The sequence below is a fragment of the Notothenia rossii genome, assembly GCF_949606895.1.
Source record: "Notothenia rossii genome assembly, chromosome: 7".
NCBI classification, from domain to species: Eukaryota; Metazoa; Chordata; class Actinopteri; order Perciformes; family Nototheniidae; genus Notothenia; species Notothenia rossii.
In genome coordinates, this window is record NC_136905.1 from 68095083 (window position 1) to 68114190 (window position 19108).

The following is a 19108-nucleotide window of genomic DNA, read 5'->3' on the forward strand; positions in this document are numbered from 1 at the left end:
TGGAATATATAATAATGCGAGGAGATAAAAAAAGAGAAAAGCTTCAGAAATACAAACATAAGTTGTGGAAATCTAACTTTAGATCACAGCCTGCTTAAGAAAACAAGCCTCAAACACAAACGCTTTGAATGGAAATTGAAAACGCTTTATCTCTGAGGTTGCTTTGCTCACAGCGTTTGGAATAAATTATATTTATAGCCTGCATTTGTGTGTGTTCAGTAACTTGTTTTTACATTGGAAGTTCAATATCCTCGTAATGAAATGTTTCTCATTTTCAGCATCAGTGGGCGCTGCTGCTGTGTGCATCTCTCTGTCCTCCTTTCCTCTACACACTGTATCCACTGCTCTCCTTCTAACACACACACACACACACACACACACACACACACACACACACACACACACACACACACACACACACACACACACACACACACACACACACACACACACACACACACACACACACACACACACATCCTCGCTCTGTCTGCCTTTCTCCTCCCTCTATTTTCCTCTTTATATTCTCTCTAATTCCTTCATCCCTCCCCCTTTTCCAACTTGATCTGCCTCCCTATTGCACAGCATCTCCCTCCCTCTCTCCCTTTCTATCTCTCTCTCTTTCCCTCTCACACACACTCACCCTCTCGCTCTGACTCGAGCACATGCAGACAGAGGGAGAGGGGGGATGTACGAGGTGCACACATGTGAGGATCTCCTGAACTGCCGGGGCCAGGCAGGACTGGTGAAGAGAGAAGAGGAGTAGGAGGAATAGAGGAATACTGCAGTGATCGGCCAGCTTCTCTCTCTCACTCTCTCTCGCTGCTTCACTGCTTTCATCACCCTGTCTTCTTCATCCCCTTTTCTCCCCTCTGCCAATTATACCATGAACCTGCCTGCTGCTTGTTGCTAAGGGGGAGCCAGCCGGGGGAGCAGAGTGGACCAGGCATTATTTTGTATCTAAGGTAATGAATGCTTCAAGGTGTCACAGATGTTGCATTGCACTTGGCTCGCACTAGGAGATAGCACATGGTTTTGGGACTATCACAGCATGGTTCTGGGTGTGTGAACTCTTTGGCAGTTTGTTTAAGCCTCTATTTGCTTGTTTATTTGAGCTGTTGCTGGATGTTCTGTCCTGTGAATACGTGTGTGTGTGCAGTGTCCTTTTGTGTTTGTCTCCTCGTAAATTGGTGTTTGCTTGGATTTGAGGTTGTGCATGTGAACACACACACACACACACACACACACACACACACACACACACCTGTGTACTGCACTCTGGTTGTCCATCCATTCCACTTTGACACAAGCTTTCAATTAACATCTCGGACAGGCCTCTCTGTGGAGTTTGCTATTCATGCTTGTGCAGCTCATTTGGAAGGAAGTTGCTCTCTAGAATGACAGCTTCCTATCCACAAGGGACCTATTGGCTTTTCTTTAAGCAAGTGCTATGCAATCTGTACCACCCGCCGTTCTTTGCAGCCCCTGAGACGGACAGAAAGATTAGCTGTCTTATGTGCTCAGACTCTAAAAAGAGCACAGACGTGTTAGCCAATGGGGAGCGCTGCCCTCCGCACTTCTGATGGCAATAACAAACAGTAAGGAGAGAGCCAATAATTACTCATTCACTCATGCGCATCACCATGCTCCGTGCTCTAATAGATTAAAGTGTTCAACTGTGGTGACAAAGCCACCTTTCACGTCTGATGTCGTTCACGCTGGTAGTGCGCTGAATTTTCACACATTTTCATTTCCCCTCCTCAAACAGAGCCATTATCTGCGGTTGTTCAGACTTGTAACATTGTACGGCTGCAATTACATAATTCAACTACAAATCCCTTGCTAGAAGCCAACCCTTGGCAAGATGCGGTGTTACTAATTCAGTTAAATGTATGAAGGTTTCATTCTGTGCCCGCTCATGTGTGCCTGTCATAAATTGCTATCTGCTTCCTATGTGCTTTCTGGCGTCGATAGCTCATCAAAGTTCATTCCCAAACACAAATAGCTGTGAAGAGTGAGGCCACATTGAGTCGTGTGATTATTTCTTTCTTGGCAGCTTTATCTACTCACACTTTATGTTTTATAAGTAGAGACAATTATAAATGTGTCGAACTGTGTAATCCACCCCCTCAACCATCTTTCCTCGGCACGATTTAAGAACTCATAAATGGTTTAACCCATTTATTCTTTGGTTGCAAAGGGTAGCTGGGGCTAAAGTGTCTGAAGCCCAGTCGTCACCGTCGGTTATGGAAATCCTTAGTTAAGCAGAATTAAATCTCCTGAGAGATTGAGGGAGGGAGGGAGGGAGAGGGGAGACAGTCAAGGGAAAGTGATGGGGACTGTAGGGGTTGTAAATAAATCCCTTAACAGCAGCTTTCAGAGCAGGAAGCCTGGGGTGGGGTTAATGTGGGAAGTGCAGGCAGATCAAAGGTTACCATCATATGATTGCAGCTAATAGAGTAAACACTTACTAAGGCTTAGTTTAAAAAGAACACAGTGGCTTGCATTGACCACAGTTCAACTATTTAGGGGGTTGGGGTTCATTCATGTTAACATCAGTTTTTTTTTTGGTAAATAGGGATGACTCATCTCCTCACAGCCACATGGACTCTGTGTTGTCGGCACACATCTGTGCTGTATACATAATTACTGCCATCCCGACTCCCCTGGGTCGATACAGTCATGTCCTGCAGTGTTTCACAACCTGTGCTCATTTGAGTTCATTTTAAATAGGGTGTTATGGCACTGATGTCATAACAGTTGATAATTATCTATATACCGTTGGTTTGATTGTGAAGAAAAAACTACTTGCCTTATTCTCATGAAACTTGGTGGAAGGGTGTAGCAGCAAATAGCCTATTATGTATTGGAATTGATATGTACTGTTGTGTGTTAACCCTTGTAAAATTGAATCAATTGAGGGATTTTTGTTGTAGATCTCGCTCAAGGTCCACTTTCAGTTGTTGTGGTTCTCTACTTCGCATTTATAATTGTTTTCTTAAATTAAATCCTTTTTTTTTTTTAAAACAGTCAAGGTTAATCGCTGATGCATTAATAAACTGCCAATCTGGACAAGTTTGCATTTGGACTACTACTTTTTATCCACCTGTCTCAATTAATTATTTGTACTACAAGGATTACTTTTTGCTAAATGTATCTATTCTAACCGTTTAGTATATAGCTATAGTGTGTATTAGCCATACTTTAAGCCATATTTCAACTGTTCTATTACTAACTCTTTAGACTTCTCTTCCAATGCAAGCACATTTAAACTAAGTGTTCAGGTTTTACATCTTAAAAATGTGATATGTTTTAGCTATATATTTTAGAGTTCAAGCTACTCAACAATATTTCATGGTTAACGCTCCTCACAAGTATTCCTGGTTGGGCATCACTGCTGTATTGTGTGTTCAAGATTTGACTTTGAAGCTTGGTTAATATTCAGCCTCCACCGGCCTGCCTTAGCTCTCTTATCGGTCCCGACTGTGACAGGCGTCTCCTTCCCGAGACAGAAGCACACATTCTGGCAGATGAATGTCATGATGATAAAAGCTGAATTTTGGTTGCCGGGATAAATAGAAATGCTGACTGATGTTTATCGAACCGTCATTCTGTGTTCACCCGTCCAATGGATGCTGGTTTCATGCTGCTCCATCTATTTCTTCTACAGGACTGAGTGAAAATGGCGGAGGGTTCCAAAGACCAGGGAGGTGTGGGCACCAGCGATCCAGAGGAGGACTCTCCCAATATGATCGTCTACAGAAAGGTAAGGCTGCTCTGTGCCTTTGTGATACAGTATTTGGCTCAATGAATGGAGAAACATTGGCTGCGCGCAATGACCCGTAGACAGGCTCCTGACAGCTCACTGGTCCGCATCAATGTGTACCTCAGGTGTCAGGAAGCCTCTCTTTCAACCGGATTTAAACAAGCTTCCTCTCTCTCAGTCCTTCAGGACATATTCCAACCACTGTGCTGTACCATCACTAGTCTGGAAAACTCCAGCCAATGACTGTTTTAATAAGCTCTCCCCCTCAGTAAGGGCTTTGGGCAGTGAGAGGTCCTTTCAGTGTCAAGGGTAATTACCTCATCCCATGGCGCTCACTTCCAATAGGTGCTGTTTGATTGGCGAGAGGGAGCCGTATTGGTGGCTAATTACGTGGATGTTCGGCTAGGAGGAAGTGGTTGGTTCTCAAGGGTCGGGATTGAGAATGGCCAATGAGGGGGCGGTTATTCCTCCTCAATTTACGAATAGCTCGTTATTTCTCTTCCAGTATACCCTGGAAGCTCAGTTAAAAAAACAAAAAATTCTTTTGATTAGAATGAATCCACCAGATCCACTGCGATCCCCAACCATGGTTTAAAAATATTCTATAAGCAGGCTGCTGTTGACAGATCCCAATTGTGTTGTTTCATCCTGCTTCTCATCATTGTCCGTTTATATAGCAAGGTAAACGGATTAGTGAAGGGATGGGCAAAACAGGATGTGAAATAATTGTCGACAGCGAATGCGTAAGTGGTAAAATGTCTCTTTCAGGCATGTCGTTAACTCGATGTCACCGTGGAGTATAGCTTGTTGACAACCTTTAAACCTTCATCTTTCTAATAAACACCTCCAGTCTGCAGCTCACCCAGAAGAACTCTCGGGACCATCTTTGTACTCAGGAAATTTGATAAGTCTCTCCACCTACTCCTGAAGTGAGTGTTACACGTCAGCAGTTGGCAGCATGAAATTTAGTGGAAGTGCATTGCCAGTAGCAATTCACTTGCCTACTGTAAATACTCAAGTTGTTAGGTAGCAGTGGGCCTTTTCAGGCTCTTAAAGTCTCTGCCAGGAAAAATAATCAATAAGCAAATATGAAGTATGTCCGTCATGAGACAAATGGCTTTTTCTCCCTGAAGCCCTGATTTCATGACAGGCGTCACATTGCTGTCAAAGTCATTTTTGTTCTTCTTGTGGGTCTGTTTTTTGTGCCTGTTCTACATTCATTCATTGTTTATTCAGTTTTGTCATTATCCTCCATGTAGGCTATTGTAAGAAGCTGTCAGGCTGCAGAGAGAACACACAGCATGTACAACTGGGTATATTCATAGGTTTCACGGCAGAGCTTCATTATGTAACGCTACACATGCCTGGAGGCAATGTGTTTAAGAGGCTAGTTTCTGCTTGTCAGGACGTTGCCTGAGGAAATATTCATCATTTCATGATTTAGTCATACTCAGTGACAACAGACAGATGATTCTCAGAGTGACAGCAGTTCCCTGACCCTTTGTGCTTTGCAAAAGCTTTTGAGGGAGATAGCTGAGTAGGATGTGTAGCTTGTTAAGCAAAAGCTTTTTTCATCTTCGAAGAAATCATTATTTGATACCAACTATTTGCCTTAATATACAGCAGGGGTGTCAAACTCAATTTCATGGCGGGTCACATCAGCATTATGGTTGCACTCAAAGGGCCGGTTGTAACTTTAAGACTATATAAATATATAATAAATATAAAATAATGTATTATATTACATTATTGGCTCTGCATTGGATTGTTATCAGTTCTGGTAATAACTCCATAAATAACTACGTCTGAAAGCAGAAGTCTAGGGCACATAATTGAAAGCAAATATTCAACAATCACGCCAGTTGTAGTGTATATTATATTCTTTGCAAGGACTTGAGGGCCTTGAGTTTGACACCCCTGCTATACAGCCTGGGTGTAGTTTCTCATATTTAACCTCAGTGCTGCCCACTAGCATAAGATGTAAAAGAGGCCAAACGTTGAAGAGGTGCTGGGTCTTTGCGGGTAGAGCGCCCCTCGCCTCTGGACTCTGTGGGTGGTCAGGCTGGCGCAGTGTGAAGGCGCTGCATGCAGAGAGGCAGATGGCCACCAATATGCTCAGCCGCCTGGGAAAACACTGGCAGCTTCATCCCAAGGGCCTGAGCCGCTGTCAGCTGGAAGACATCAGCAGCGCACTGCAAGGAACACAAAGGCAAGTGTAGTCGAGGTATAACAATGTTCAACGTGATGGCGGCACCTTTTATTAAACGTATAGAGTAAAGGTTTAAAATACCTTTACTGTTATTGCCATATCTGTTGCAGAAGTTAACTGTGTGGGCAGTTAGATGAATGTGAATGTGATGCCATTAGAGAGGCTGAGAGCCAGGGAGAAGGGGGGGGGGAGGGGGGCAGTAGTATCTTGCTTTGTCTCTCTACTCCCACTAAAAGAGGAAGTGAAGCAAAACAATCCAATACCTGCAGGACGTCTTTTTGCCTCAAGAACTTTTGGTCGGCAGAGGTAGGATGCACATGGAATTCAAATGCACGCATGCACGCACGCACGCAAATACACACGCACGCACGCACGCACGCACACACACACACAGTAACTCATACACAAGCCTAAAGCTGCTTTAATGCTGTTCCAGTTGTTTTGTTTTTCTTCGTTATGGTTGGCATGCTTGGCAGACAAAACATGGCCTTGTAGATGAAATGGATTGGCACGAAGGGACACATACAAAATATGCTCAAACCATAATGAGTAGCACTGCTTTAATGGGAAATGCAATTAAGCCGGGAAGAGAGTCACTGCTGTTATGGGCTAAAGCTTACAAACTATTAATAGATAACAACTAGCATTCCTCAGTGTGTGTATCTCTTCCCCTTCTTCCCCTCTATGACTTGGGGCCCAAGACATGTGGTTGTTCCGTGCAGCGATGGTTGCCTGGTTTTTGACACACGCAGGTAATTGTTGCCGAAGGACCAAAGCACTCCGCGTCATAGTCATACCCACGGAGAGATAAGAATTTGTGTTGAACACCCTCTTCCTTTTATTCAGGTCATTAGATGTTTGACTGGATAATTCTACCTGAAGGCTGGTATTATAGCCATAATACAGTATGAGCTGTACAGTCAGACAAACTTTCCTTGAGATAAGTCTTAGCAGATATCAGTGGGTGAATATTAGTCATAAGCCCTACAAAGAGGTTCAAAGGCTTTTTTGGTGCCATCGGACAATTTGGGTGTTTGTAAGCTTCAGCACTCTATTAGCAGAGAGTACAGATTGGTTTACAATTTCAATTGTGTTAAGTTCCGGCTCAACACACTCGATTTTCTCTGTTGGTAATTATTTTTGCAAAATCTGTAAGATATATCACATTTTAGCCATGGTCAAGGATTTTGAGATGGCAGCGTCTGTTGTTTTGATATTCTGAAGGTGGCTGGCATTTTCTTACTTCATACGTTCAAGGTGTTATGTCCTGCTTAGGTCGCTGTACGGGAGGATTTGTTTGCGACTGTGAACATGTTTTCTTATCAAATCTGCACACTTTGGCTAATCCAAGATGCTTTCTTACATTGATGGTGGTAGTAGGATAGAGTGTTTCAATTGTTCTTTATCATTGGTCAACTCTAAATGGCTTGTTTTTACACAGCAATTTTTTTAAGCAATCTGGATTTCAGTGAATTGCCCAAGGACACTTCAACATGTGTGCAGGACATTGAACCCACAGCCCTCTGATCAGTGGCCAACCTCCTGAGCTTTCTATGTAAAGTGAATTAGCAAATGCTAGCATGCCAACATGCTAAACTATGGGAAAATACGATCCAACATTGGTATGTTGTTATTATTAGCATGTTGGCATGCTGATAAAAGTAGAGATGCTAGTCTTATTAGTAATATCTCTTATTACTTTGTCTCTTTCACTCTTACGTCTGCTTCTTCTCGATTAATAATTGAATCTCATTTCAAGCTTTCTATCTTTAGAACAATATCTGGTCCGCAGAGACATCATATTTCCCCCATTCATTTATTCATATCCAGCACATTTTTTATCATCACTTGGTATTTTTAGCCATATATCTGCTACTAAAGGTTAAAAGAGGAGGACTAAAGGTGGAAGATACAAGGGATATGGATTGCATGGCTTATAAGACCTTATTTAAATACAGCTTCTAAAGCAGTAGGACAGACCGTTGCATTTGCATTAACATTAAAGGGCTGTGATAGATGATAGTGATTTCTGGCAGAAGCTATGAGGAGACTGACACAACTTATCACACCTATGGTCATATCATTCCTTCTGACTGAATAGATGTTGAACCTTACACAGCCTGAGTGATGGGAGAAGAAGAAATTACTGTCGCTGCCAACCTTAACCTCGCACGCTGTCCACATCAGGGACTGTCAGCTGGTTGGGTTTATGATGATTTAAAGACGTGACGCCGAGGGAGCTGCCTCCTCTCCTAGAGTGCGGATGATATATGGACATACTGGCAACATTTATGAAATAACAGCTATCACACTACCGGACAACATCTCCCTTGAGTGGCAGGAAAAGATGAAATTACTGTTAACAGCAACTTCCCACATCATCCGTTCGCCTGCCACAGCATGGACTGACAGCTGGTCGGGTCTAAAGGGCCGAGAGGACTGAATCGCTCCAGTTCTGCAGGTCAAAAGGAAGTCTGCCTGCTGTTTTTCTGCTGACGTCCCAAGAGTCGCACTCTCCTATCGTTCTGAAGCACCCCTGGGGCCCATGGAGGGTCTATCTCTCCCCTTATAAGACTCACCTCCCATCCGAGGTGTCTATGGGCCACCACTCGCCGTTCCCTGTGTGCACTTAAGATAGTGCAGTCCAGCCGAACACTCTGGATAAGCACTCCTGCAGCTGTAGGGGCCAGTTCTCCCAGTGCTTTATCATGTATGACCGTTTTCACATCGTCTCCACTTGCACCACCGCAGCCTTTATACGCTATGGGCTGAACTGTCAGGGTCACGCTGAAGCCTGTATGCTAAGTGCCAGTGTGGGTTGCTTTTCCTCGTTGGGTCAATAAGATAAAACAACAGTACCAGTGTAGCGCTCTATCTCTTATATAACCAACTCCTGTGTGTTTTAATGTGTCGGCCTCTCTCTTCTTTCCAAGGACCAACACATGAAAACCCTGGAAGTCCAAGGAAATACAAATCATAATTGGAAAATAATTCTCAGTGTTTTTGGCACTGTGTTGACAGCATTATTCACCTCATCCATGGAGAATTGCTGTGTCTGAAATAAAAGGCTTTTCTCCAGTCAGGAGAGTCCTCCCTGTGCCAGTGCCTCTCCTGGTCTGCCTCCCTGTTTAGGCATTGCTGATAGTGTGCTCTTAAAGGAGCACTGTTAATAATGCAGCCAGTGTTTCATGCTGTTCATATTGAGACTGACGGGGCATATGCATGCATTGGGTGATGTTAATGGGTGGCTTTGTCACTCCACTGTGTGTCCAGTTTCTAAATGCCCTCCAAACTCTTCTGAGCCTGCCACTTATCGCATGCTGAAAAGGATTGCTTTAAATCTCACCGTGGATCGAGTCCGCCTTAAATGCCTCCTATTGTACTCTGAACAACCTCACCATCACTTCACTCCTACCGAGCAAATTGTATGAAAATACTATATACACGGATATAATTACTAAGAGGATTTCCACATCCGATAAAGTTTCCATTAGCTATCTTCGGGATGATGTCTGATATCATCCAGGAAAGTGGTGCCAAGTTTGTTGATGATGCTAATCAAGAATAAACTTGTGTCACCATGCGAAGTAAATGCTAATTTACTGTGTTATTGGAAGCGGCTTTGACATTAGTTTGTTAAAAGCCGCTTGTCCCCGGTGCCTTGCGGGGACACGCTGACAATTTGACAGCAGTGACTTTCTGATCAAACTGTAGCCCTGCGGTACTGCTGACACACACAATAAGTAATTGGATCTAATTGGAGAACAAGATTTTACTGTCACACTTGGTTGTTACACTTCTTAAATTCATTCATTAACTGTAACAACATTTATATAGCTAGACAGCACCTTTCTGAAAATTCCTGTCAAAAGGGAATCAATACAAGAAGAGAAAAAAGGGATTGAAGCAAATATAATGATGATATTAAAGATTAAACAAAGTTGAAAGTAGTCGAAAGACATAGCGCTGTATAACGTTGTGAATTGAAAGAAAACAACTTGGTTAGGTTCAGGAAAAGATCATGGTTAATGAAGTTATGCAACATACGTTCTTTAGTTAAAATAAGTCAGCGTGTTGACATTTGGATTTCGAAAGGGACACAAAGGGCAGTCCTACAATGTATGGACTTTGCTCACACTGAGCCACGATTGGACTGGATTGATTTTGCCAACAGGGAAAAGAGAACCACTTAATATGACCCCGACATCAGAGGTGACATCTGCTTAGTAGATATTTTGAAGAACCAAGGCTGATGAGGAAAGGTCACTAAAAAGACTAACTAAATAATTTGTGGGTTCAGCGTATGCTCAGAATGAGTCATAAGGCTGATAACATCATAATAGTTGATTGACATTAAAGGTGGGTTAGTTAAGTTTGAGAAAGCGGCTCGAGATACACTTTTTGTTATATTCCATAGAATGCTCTTAACATCCCGATAGCATTTAATATCTTAAGTGCTTTTACAAAAAATCCATAAAAAATGTCATCTCTGGAAGCCGTAGTACTGTAAAAAGCACGACCAAACATTTTAGCCGGCCCGGCTAAAGTAACTGGATGGCCTACCTGCCTGTCAGCCTTCCATCTGTGCACAAACTTATCTCGTGCCCTCATTGGTCATGTGCGCGTTCATGTGTGTTGGAGGAGGGGCTCTGTAAGGAAGTGGCAGATTTTTTCTGGTTGTGTATTTTCAAATTCTAGCGCACTCAAGCTGGTTTCTCCAAAATTACCTACCCCACCTTTAAGGATGCAGGGACAAATGGTTCATTTGTCTCGCATCAACTTAAAAGGAACATACAATTATGATCAGAGATAAATATCCCCATTGTAGATTTTTCACCTTTAGGGAAGTGACACTTTTCAGATACATGCCTACATCTTACAACAGAGCCATATCTGTTCAAATGTCTCTCTGTTACAACTATATTTTCATCATGCTTCAATTTCTGTTTCAACTCCGACGTGTTCAAACCTCAGGGGATCTTGTCTAGAAACGTTCCTCCCCTTGTCCCATTTTCCCTCTCACGACACTGCTAATCAAAGAAAAAGGAGTATTGTGTCATTGCTGACAGTTTCTTTTTCTTGGGGGTACAGTTTATCATAGTGTTGTAGAAAATGTCCTCAATATGCTGAATACAGATGAGGAAGTATGGTTCTCTGAAGAACAAAAGCTGTGCGCCACTTACCCGATTACAAGATATTTCACTTTTTAATCTTTGAATGCCGCATTAGGCCGCTCTCTCTATCTACTCTAGAATATAAAGGGAAATTGAAAAACAAAAGACACATGACATTGGAACGTTTTTTAATTACCCCTGACAAAGACAAAGCAGTAGTACAAATGGTCACACAATGAAGAATGTAAATAAAATACGCTGATGAACAAATGTGCGGTAATCGTGGCCCCATCTGCCAACCCCCCCCGTTTGTTCTGTTTACAGACACGTCTGATAGGTTGATAGGAATAGAAGGTCTGACTCGGATGAGCGGTAGACAGATAGAGAGTGTCAGCTGTTGAACTACAGGTAATGATGGAGTGTGTGTGTGGAGTGGGGCTGTAATTGTCTCTGGACTGAGGCTGAGGCAGGGATGAGTCACCAAGGCCTCCAATGGTAATCACTACGGTCAGCTAGTCCAACTGAACAGCCCTCAGAGAGAGAGATCAGACCACTCCATAGCATGGACCTGCACCCCCGAACCACTTATTTTACATCAGAGCCCCCCCTGACTCTTAGGAGACCATCGTTGAGTTTTACTCTGTCACTACGACTCCCCAACCTTTAGAAATGAATTGTACAAATGACTGCAATGCCCTTGTGTGTTTGTCTGCTTTAGTCACCGCCGCTGCTGTCGTGAATGTTCTAAGCAGGCCATTTGTCAAAAGTGACAGTGTTATCCTCCGGTGCGCCAGGAGATTTCATACTGAATTTGTGAAGTTATGGAGGCCGGACTGTTTGACACTACGTGAGTGAGTTGGATAATCAAGTGGCACATTTTCCTCTTTCTTCTACTTCGCCTTGGAAATAATAGAAACGTCCTTGCGGGAGTCCTTGCTGTGCGCCGACATTTCCACTCCAATTGCTCCGTCAATAACTCATACGGCAGAGAAGACAAATCCATAACAAAGCCGTGATTACTTTCATCAAAGTGAGAGGGAAACCTCAGAAATTGGACTTTTGTCTTTTCTCAGCTCAGCTTATTGAAGATTGAACCTGCATTTACATTTCATTCTGCCGGTGAGTTCTATCAGCAGTTTACATGTGGTTTGTGTTGCTGTATGTTCAGATTTCACTCCTCTAAATCACGTATCCTCTATCCTCCACCAGAGCGTGAACCCTTTATTAATCTCACCTTCCTTCTCAACCATTTACACGTGTCAGGTTACTTGAGACTAATTAATTAAGACAATCGGACACACCCGGCTTTGAATTCCACACCGCTACATTTGCATTAGTTGGAAGTTGGTCTTCGTTAACGGAAATGACAGTAGGAAGAGAGTGGTGAAGCTTTTTAAGTTTATAATAACCATCGGCCACGGACAGAGAGGTGGTGATGCCGCTGTGGGGTGGTAACACGAGAAGGGGATAACATGGTTATTCCCACGCTCAAGAGGCTCAGCTGGCAGCAAGGAAGGACCACATACACATTAATATATGTGTGATTTGTTTCCAGTAAGGAGCGCGGGCTTGAATATAGCCTGGATTTTTAGAGCCAGAACTTCAAACAAATGCATCGACCTGGAAACGCTATATTTATTTGTCCTGTGCTTGGGGATTATCGGTTCATGCTTCTTTGTAAATGCTGAACATTGCATATATTACTGATGTCTTTTCTTCAGTACACCTATGAGAAAAATAGTATTCTCTCAGTGCACCTGCAGAGCTTCAGCCCCCGCACCAAACAGCTTACACCAGTCTGCTGTTAACCTGTGAGAGCCTCACTTTAATGCAGTGGTTCTCAAACTTTTTCTGTCAGGCCCCCCCTTTGGAGAAAAAAAAAAGTTGGGCCCCCCCCCAACACAAATAGTCAGGCTCAGTGGCAGCACCAGAGATTTATTTTGGGGTGCTGTGGGGTAGCTTGACGTTTCATAGAGGGTGCTCAAACATTTAGGGTTTCCCATTAAAGGTGACCTATCATGCAAAATGCACTTTTGTACCTCTTTTATACATGAATATGTGTCCCCGGTGTTCCAGGGAACTCAATAAGTGTCAGAAAACACAACCCTCTCTATTTTCCTCCATACCCAAATCTCTTAAAAAGGGGCTGCAACGGATCTGATACAGACTGATCCAGATTTGAACACTTCTATGACGTCACAGAAGTGGCGCTACGGCTATTGGGCCAACTCCACCAATCAGGAGGAGACAGCCACGGACATTGCTGTTCGAAAGCGCTGGAGACGCTGTAGTACATATGCCAGGCCTGTAGATGGTGCTGTTCTCACAGAATCAGCCCATGCAAAGAGTGTTAAATTGAGCGAAATGAGGAATGGCTAAAATGCATGATCTGTTTGGTATTTTGAAAAATAAAAAGTATAAATATGCCTTATATAGGTATGGTCCTACACTATATTATTCAAATATAGCGTGATAGGTCCACTTTAATGTACCGGTCGCTACAGTGGAATTTTCTACTGCAACAATCCCCACACAAATACACAGTGTACCCGCGACTGTTACAATGAAGGCTCGATAATCAGCTCACGGCATATAGGTGTAAGCAGGGGTAAAGTGCTATTTTTATAGGTGGTGTGTGGACCTCACATAGGGGGGTCCGGGGGCAAGCTCCCCCGGGAAGATTTGTTTTTAAATATTGAAGTTAAAAGCATCAATCTGGTGCACTTTGAGAGCAAAATGAAGAGATCTATGGATACATCTCTCAACACCCATATGAAACAGAACGAACAGAACTGTAAACAGATTCACTTTTTATTTATGGATATTTTACAAATCACCCTTTTAAACTTTATTATTTTTTTAAGTCATATAGTATTTCATACCTGCTTTTCATTTATTCTCTTATTTTTTTTATAACTATAATGATCATATAAACGCTTGCCTCGGAAATAATTGTTTACATTAATGGTGACCAAAACGTTTGAGACCCACTGAGATAACACTGAGAGAGTCCTTTAGCTCACTGAGTCTCTCAGGAGAGGACTCTCCTCCACTTTGTTGTTGAAAGAACTCCTTATATCCGTTAGAGTAGCTCGCTAGCACCAGAAGCTAACAACAACGATCTCCGGTACCGGTGCGCTCTCTCTCGCTCGCGCACACACACACAAAATGGCTCATTCCACACACGCACACAGAGCCAAGCTTTAATGAAACACAGAGACCCAGACGTAATAGTACTGTATCATATTATTTTCAAATCAATCATTTTTCAAAATATGATTTATTTTATTTTTTATAATAACCACTTTTCCTCCTGGTCTCTCGCGCCCCCCCTGTCATGCCTCTGCGCCCCCCTGTCACATAAGATAGCAGATGTGACATGTAAGTACATTTACTTAAGTACAATTTAAAGATATTTGTTCATGAATTATATGCAGTTTAATACTTCTTATCGATTACATTTTGGGGGGAAATATCATACTTTTCACTCCTGTATTTATATGGTAACTTATGACAGATTTAGACTATTAATACAGCCTTCCTCAAGGGCACCACGGCAGGGCAGGAGGTGAACTGAGGCGTAGTACCGGTCCACACACCATATTTAGGTCTGGTCGGGGGCTTGAACCAGCGACCCTACAGCTCACAGTCCAGGCCCCTACTGACTGAGCCACTGCCGGACTATTATAGGGTAAGCTACCCAGCAATAACGTAATAAAATGTCGCCACCATAATCAGCAGTTGCCAAATGTTTGTATGAACCAGGTCATGTCCTTTTTTTGCAATCAATGCTAAAGCTTTCTAGAGCTTTATCGCAATCATGCAAGGTCATCAGGGTCCTGCCTTTCAAAAACAATCCTCATTTTCTAGGTTTTACAACGGCAAACTTCAGTGTGATGGTGAGACAGTAAATGCAAGATTTTCCCTTCTTTTTTTAATGATTATTCTTTTAGTTACACCTCCGTATGATATTTTATTCATAGGTTATGATTGGAATATCCTAAGACCTGGTCCAAGAAGTGCTTTCACCATAGGAAATAACTAGAAAATAGTGATGTAAATCCCAAAGCAGGTGTGGCTGAGCCCATTGCCTTCAAAACCCCTTGCTAAATGACATCCAGCTGTCACACACAGATAGCATTCAGCCGGAAATGAAAACAGAAAAGGACACCACTTCGCTTTGAAATATGTTGAGCGGATATTAGATCAAAAAGCATGGCCTGTCCCTTTCTAGGAAGCTTATTCAATAATTCAAGTAGGGTGTGATGGTTTCAATTGCAAATTCTAGCCTTTGCAGACATAATAGATGGTTAACTTTTGACTCCCCTGAGGTGCAAGAATACAAGATTTATGAGCAAATTTGGTTGCTGCCTGGCAATACATTAGCTGGTACTGATGGTGGTCTGTTGACATGGATAATCAATCAGCAGTGGTTAAGCATTTGATGCCGTAAAACACAGACGGCAGTGTTCAGCTTTACTATCTATCGATTGTATCATTAACTCAATCAATCATGCTTTAAGGTAATGCAGCTCTGAAACATTTCCTGTTATGAAACACATCTCATCTGCCTTTAATGCGATTCAAGGAGCACCTCAGGCCTCAATTGGTTTTATTAAAAGGTGATTAGAGGATGTTAATTGGATGACAATGAGCCTAAGGCCAGCGCAGGTTCCTCTCAGGAAGAGGCGTCACCCCCCCGCAGAATGAGGGCAGCAGAGCACATTGCAGGTGTTTGGCGCTGCCGGCTGCCCCGTGGCATTACGAGATGAGATTTTCCGTCCACATGTCAGCCCAGCCGCCTGAATTTCATTACCTGTACCTGCGAGTTGGAAATAACAAGGCTTTATTGCCAGCATTGGAAATCTGTCACCCAGCAAGAACACAGTTGCTTTTATAGCACATCGCCAGACTTTGAAATGAAGCTCAAAGAGAATAAAATATCCTGCTTGTGCTCTGTATTACGCACATAGACTCTCGGCTTTCCAAAGATCTGCCAGGGTCCAGAGGCAGATTACCCCCCGACCCCCTGCTGTCCTCCACCACGCCTCCTCTCTCCTTCATAACAACCCTTTTCACTTAGACCCTCAGTTGTCCCAGTAACACTCCTTGCCCCTAGCTTTCAGCATTCCCGCACTTGCGGGGGAGAACCAACACAGGTAATAAGGACGTCAGGTCTGGAGTTACAGCAGTGGCTGAGTGACAGTCGTTCCTCGTTGGATAACAGGGTGGAGAGGATGGAGCTTAATGATACACAGCGGAGCTATAAACAACTCTCTTATACCGGGAGCCATGACAGGAAATCCATGCATCTTGAAAGGTCAAGGGCCTCTCTTACTCACATGTGAGCACATGAAGTACAGAGCTGGGGAAAAAAACGGTATCATTTTGAGCTGACGGATGAAACGTCCAGAGGATTGAAACATACTGTCTCCTGAGGGAGAAAGCGAGAGATGACCAGAGAGAGAGAGAAGGAATTAGGAGCAGATGGCATGTCGAGAGTGATGACATGGAAAAAGGAAAACAGTCCTTTTTAAATCAAAACTCGGCTAAGCTGATTAAGAAGTGATGCATCATTTGGCTGTAAAGGGCCTTTACATGCTACACACACATGCACACATTACCCATTCAACAAATAACTAATGACAGGCCAAATAACCATCTGCCTTTGTAAAGGATGGAGCTGAGTGCAGATGGGCATGCCTTCCACTTGTATTTCACTACAGAACGGTCTCACCCTCTCAAATAACCAGCTCGGGTGATGTCTGCATGTCATTGGAGTTTGCTCCAAGGCCATCAAGTATCATGCATTAACGCTCCGATAGAAGGACACATTGATTCGAGGGGTGTAAATATTGAAAAAGCTATCCTCTCTTCTCCTCTGAGATGACTCAACTCTGCAATCACAGAGTTTGTCTCCTGTGTCTCAGACATCAAGAACAGGCTTGTGAGCCCAGCGAGGGACGAGGCAAACCTGGGCTTGATAATGCCTCCTCTTTCCTCTCTCCTCTCTCTTCTCTCTGTAACCCAATTACCACCAGGCCTTAAGGAACGGGACCGGCATCAGCGGCGCGTCAGGGGACGATGCCGACATCAAAGATAGACAGATGGTCCTGAAGTTTTACCACCTCAAACCAATCTCCTGCAGATAATATTACTCGATTAGCTGCTGCAGTGTCCCAGATATGAAGCTGGAGTGAAGATATATCCATCAAGAAAGTGGAAAGGATTTAAACCAAACTCAAATTCATGATCACCGCTGTGTAAGAGTAGCTTCCTTGAGCCTCTGAGCTCCTAAGTTGGCAGCAGCAGGCAGGACTGTGCTCAGTCTGAGGCCTCTGTAGGGGCTCTAAACATCCTCATCCACATCCCTCAGAATAGCACAATGTTATCCACTGCCACTCGCCCGACACTGTCACACCAATGCTGATTTCCACTTTTACATTCTAGCAGCTTACCCCCGTGTTGCATAACAGCGAACATGCTTTGACTGAGAGGCGAGACTCAGATTCCTCCCGTGACTGAGAGACTAGGGGGGGGAAAAGCTGATAAATGATAGAAAACCCTTTCGAAAGAACTACTTTGAAACTGACAGTCAGGCGGATAGTAGCAGATGCTTTTTTCCCCGGCACAATCTGTTCACTTTCTCCGCACCGGGCTGCCATCCTACCTCTCCCTCGCTGTTGTTTTTTCATTACTCCACATGCAAATAGCCTTCCGTTGCTTTTCTTCCCTAATTACGGAGTAGTAGCTGAAAGGATACTGAACCTTATTAGAATCTGGACCTTTACGGCCCCACAGGCATTTAAAATGCAGGTGGTGTGAGAGGTGTTTGCAGGGAGAGTTGCCTTCCTGCATGTAAATTGCCCCTTTTGTAAATGATCGCTAAGGTAAATCTTACTGCGGAGTGAACTGCAGGTAATGTGATTCTGTCTCTACGGAGCCAATAACCTTTTGTGGTTTGTTGTAGCTGCGGTTCATTTTTTGACATGTAGTAAAATACAAAGAAAACTGACGGATGAAAGCATTTGAATGTGCGGCGGCTGATGCACTTAATTTCAGACCATGTCTCTTTTCAAAAGTAGCCCCTGTATCTGCGTAGACCACTTTGTTCTGGAGTGGACTGTCTATTCAGAGGCAGAGCCGACTCCTGTTTTCCTAGTACTCAAGCCCTTAGCAACCCGTTGAGTATCTAACAACAGACTTTTACAAGAGAGGAGATGATCTTTTTTTGGTCCTCCTCGAGTCTCATCAACAGCAAGGTGATCCGATGAGTCACGCTGGTGTGTGGGTAGGCTCATACTCTTGAGTGTAGCCTTTCTTAGCTAAGCAGCGTTCCCATCTGCATTATGCTTGCAAGAGCTGTGCCAAATCAAAAGCTCTGATTTTAAGTATCTTCTCTTTGATTTGGGAAAGCGTAAAGCAGCTTATTAATTCCTCCCTTTGAATTTTTTTTTGCCAGAAAGCACTGACGACAAGATTGTCCCTCCTGTCAGAGGAGCTCGATCTGTTAATGTAATTTAGTCAGGCTGGCTTCTTGCCCGTGCCGGAGCCTAACTTGACAAACTTTTAATTGCTTAACTCCTCTTGCCAATGTGTTGCCATGGAAATTGAGAATCTAAGATTACATGCAAAACGACCTGAAATCTCCACATCTCGCCCACGTCAGTTACCATAAGGGATACTCATCAGCGCTCTGCGTCCTAACATATGGGTGTGGTTGGCTCAAATTGAAGCAGCACAGTTTTTGGATGTCAGCATATTCCCCTAAAGGGCATCCAGCTGGGCTATGAAGCTGCAGCTAATTGGAGTCTTTTTACAGTCCCGCACCTCCGGGTGTCTTTGTTAGGACAGGGTCTCTGCTGTGTTGTGGCCACTTTAGCTTGAGCTACTATTAATGCGTGGTAAGTGATTAAATGAAACACAAATCCACAGGGTGACACCTGACCTGAGGGAAGAATATGACTGCAAATTGTGATTTAATTGTGAGGCTAGTTTACAGGACTAATGTGATCCTGT

The 19108-nt window shown here is 43.4% G+C and overlaps 1 protein-coding gene across 3 annotated transcripts in view; it reads left to right on the forward strand.

The window, feature by feature from the left end:
- Positions 1-537: 537 nt before the first annotated feature.
- Positions 538-19108, forward strand: part of LOC307046259 (regulator of G-protein signaling 6-like) — a 49073-nt gene continuing 30502 nt past the window's right edge. For 2 of the 3 annotated variants that reach the window (XR_013810121.1, XM_079692609.1), the window contains exons 1-2: positions 539-965; positions 3671-3766. Coding sequence is in view for 2 of the 3 variants with exons in the window: in XM_079692609.1 (XP_079548735.1) it covers positions 3683-3766 (84 nt within the window). In the remaining variant the exon portion in view is untranslated. Of the gene's footprint in view, positions 966-3670; positions 3767-19108 lie in introns of all 3 variants that reach the window. The other variant, XM_079692610.1, reaches the window with a different exon arrangement.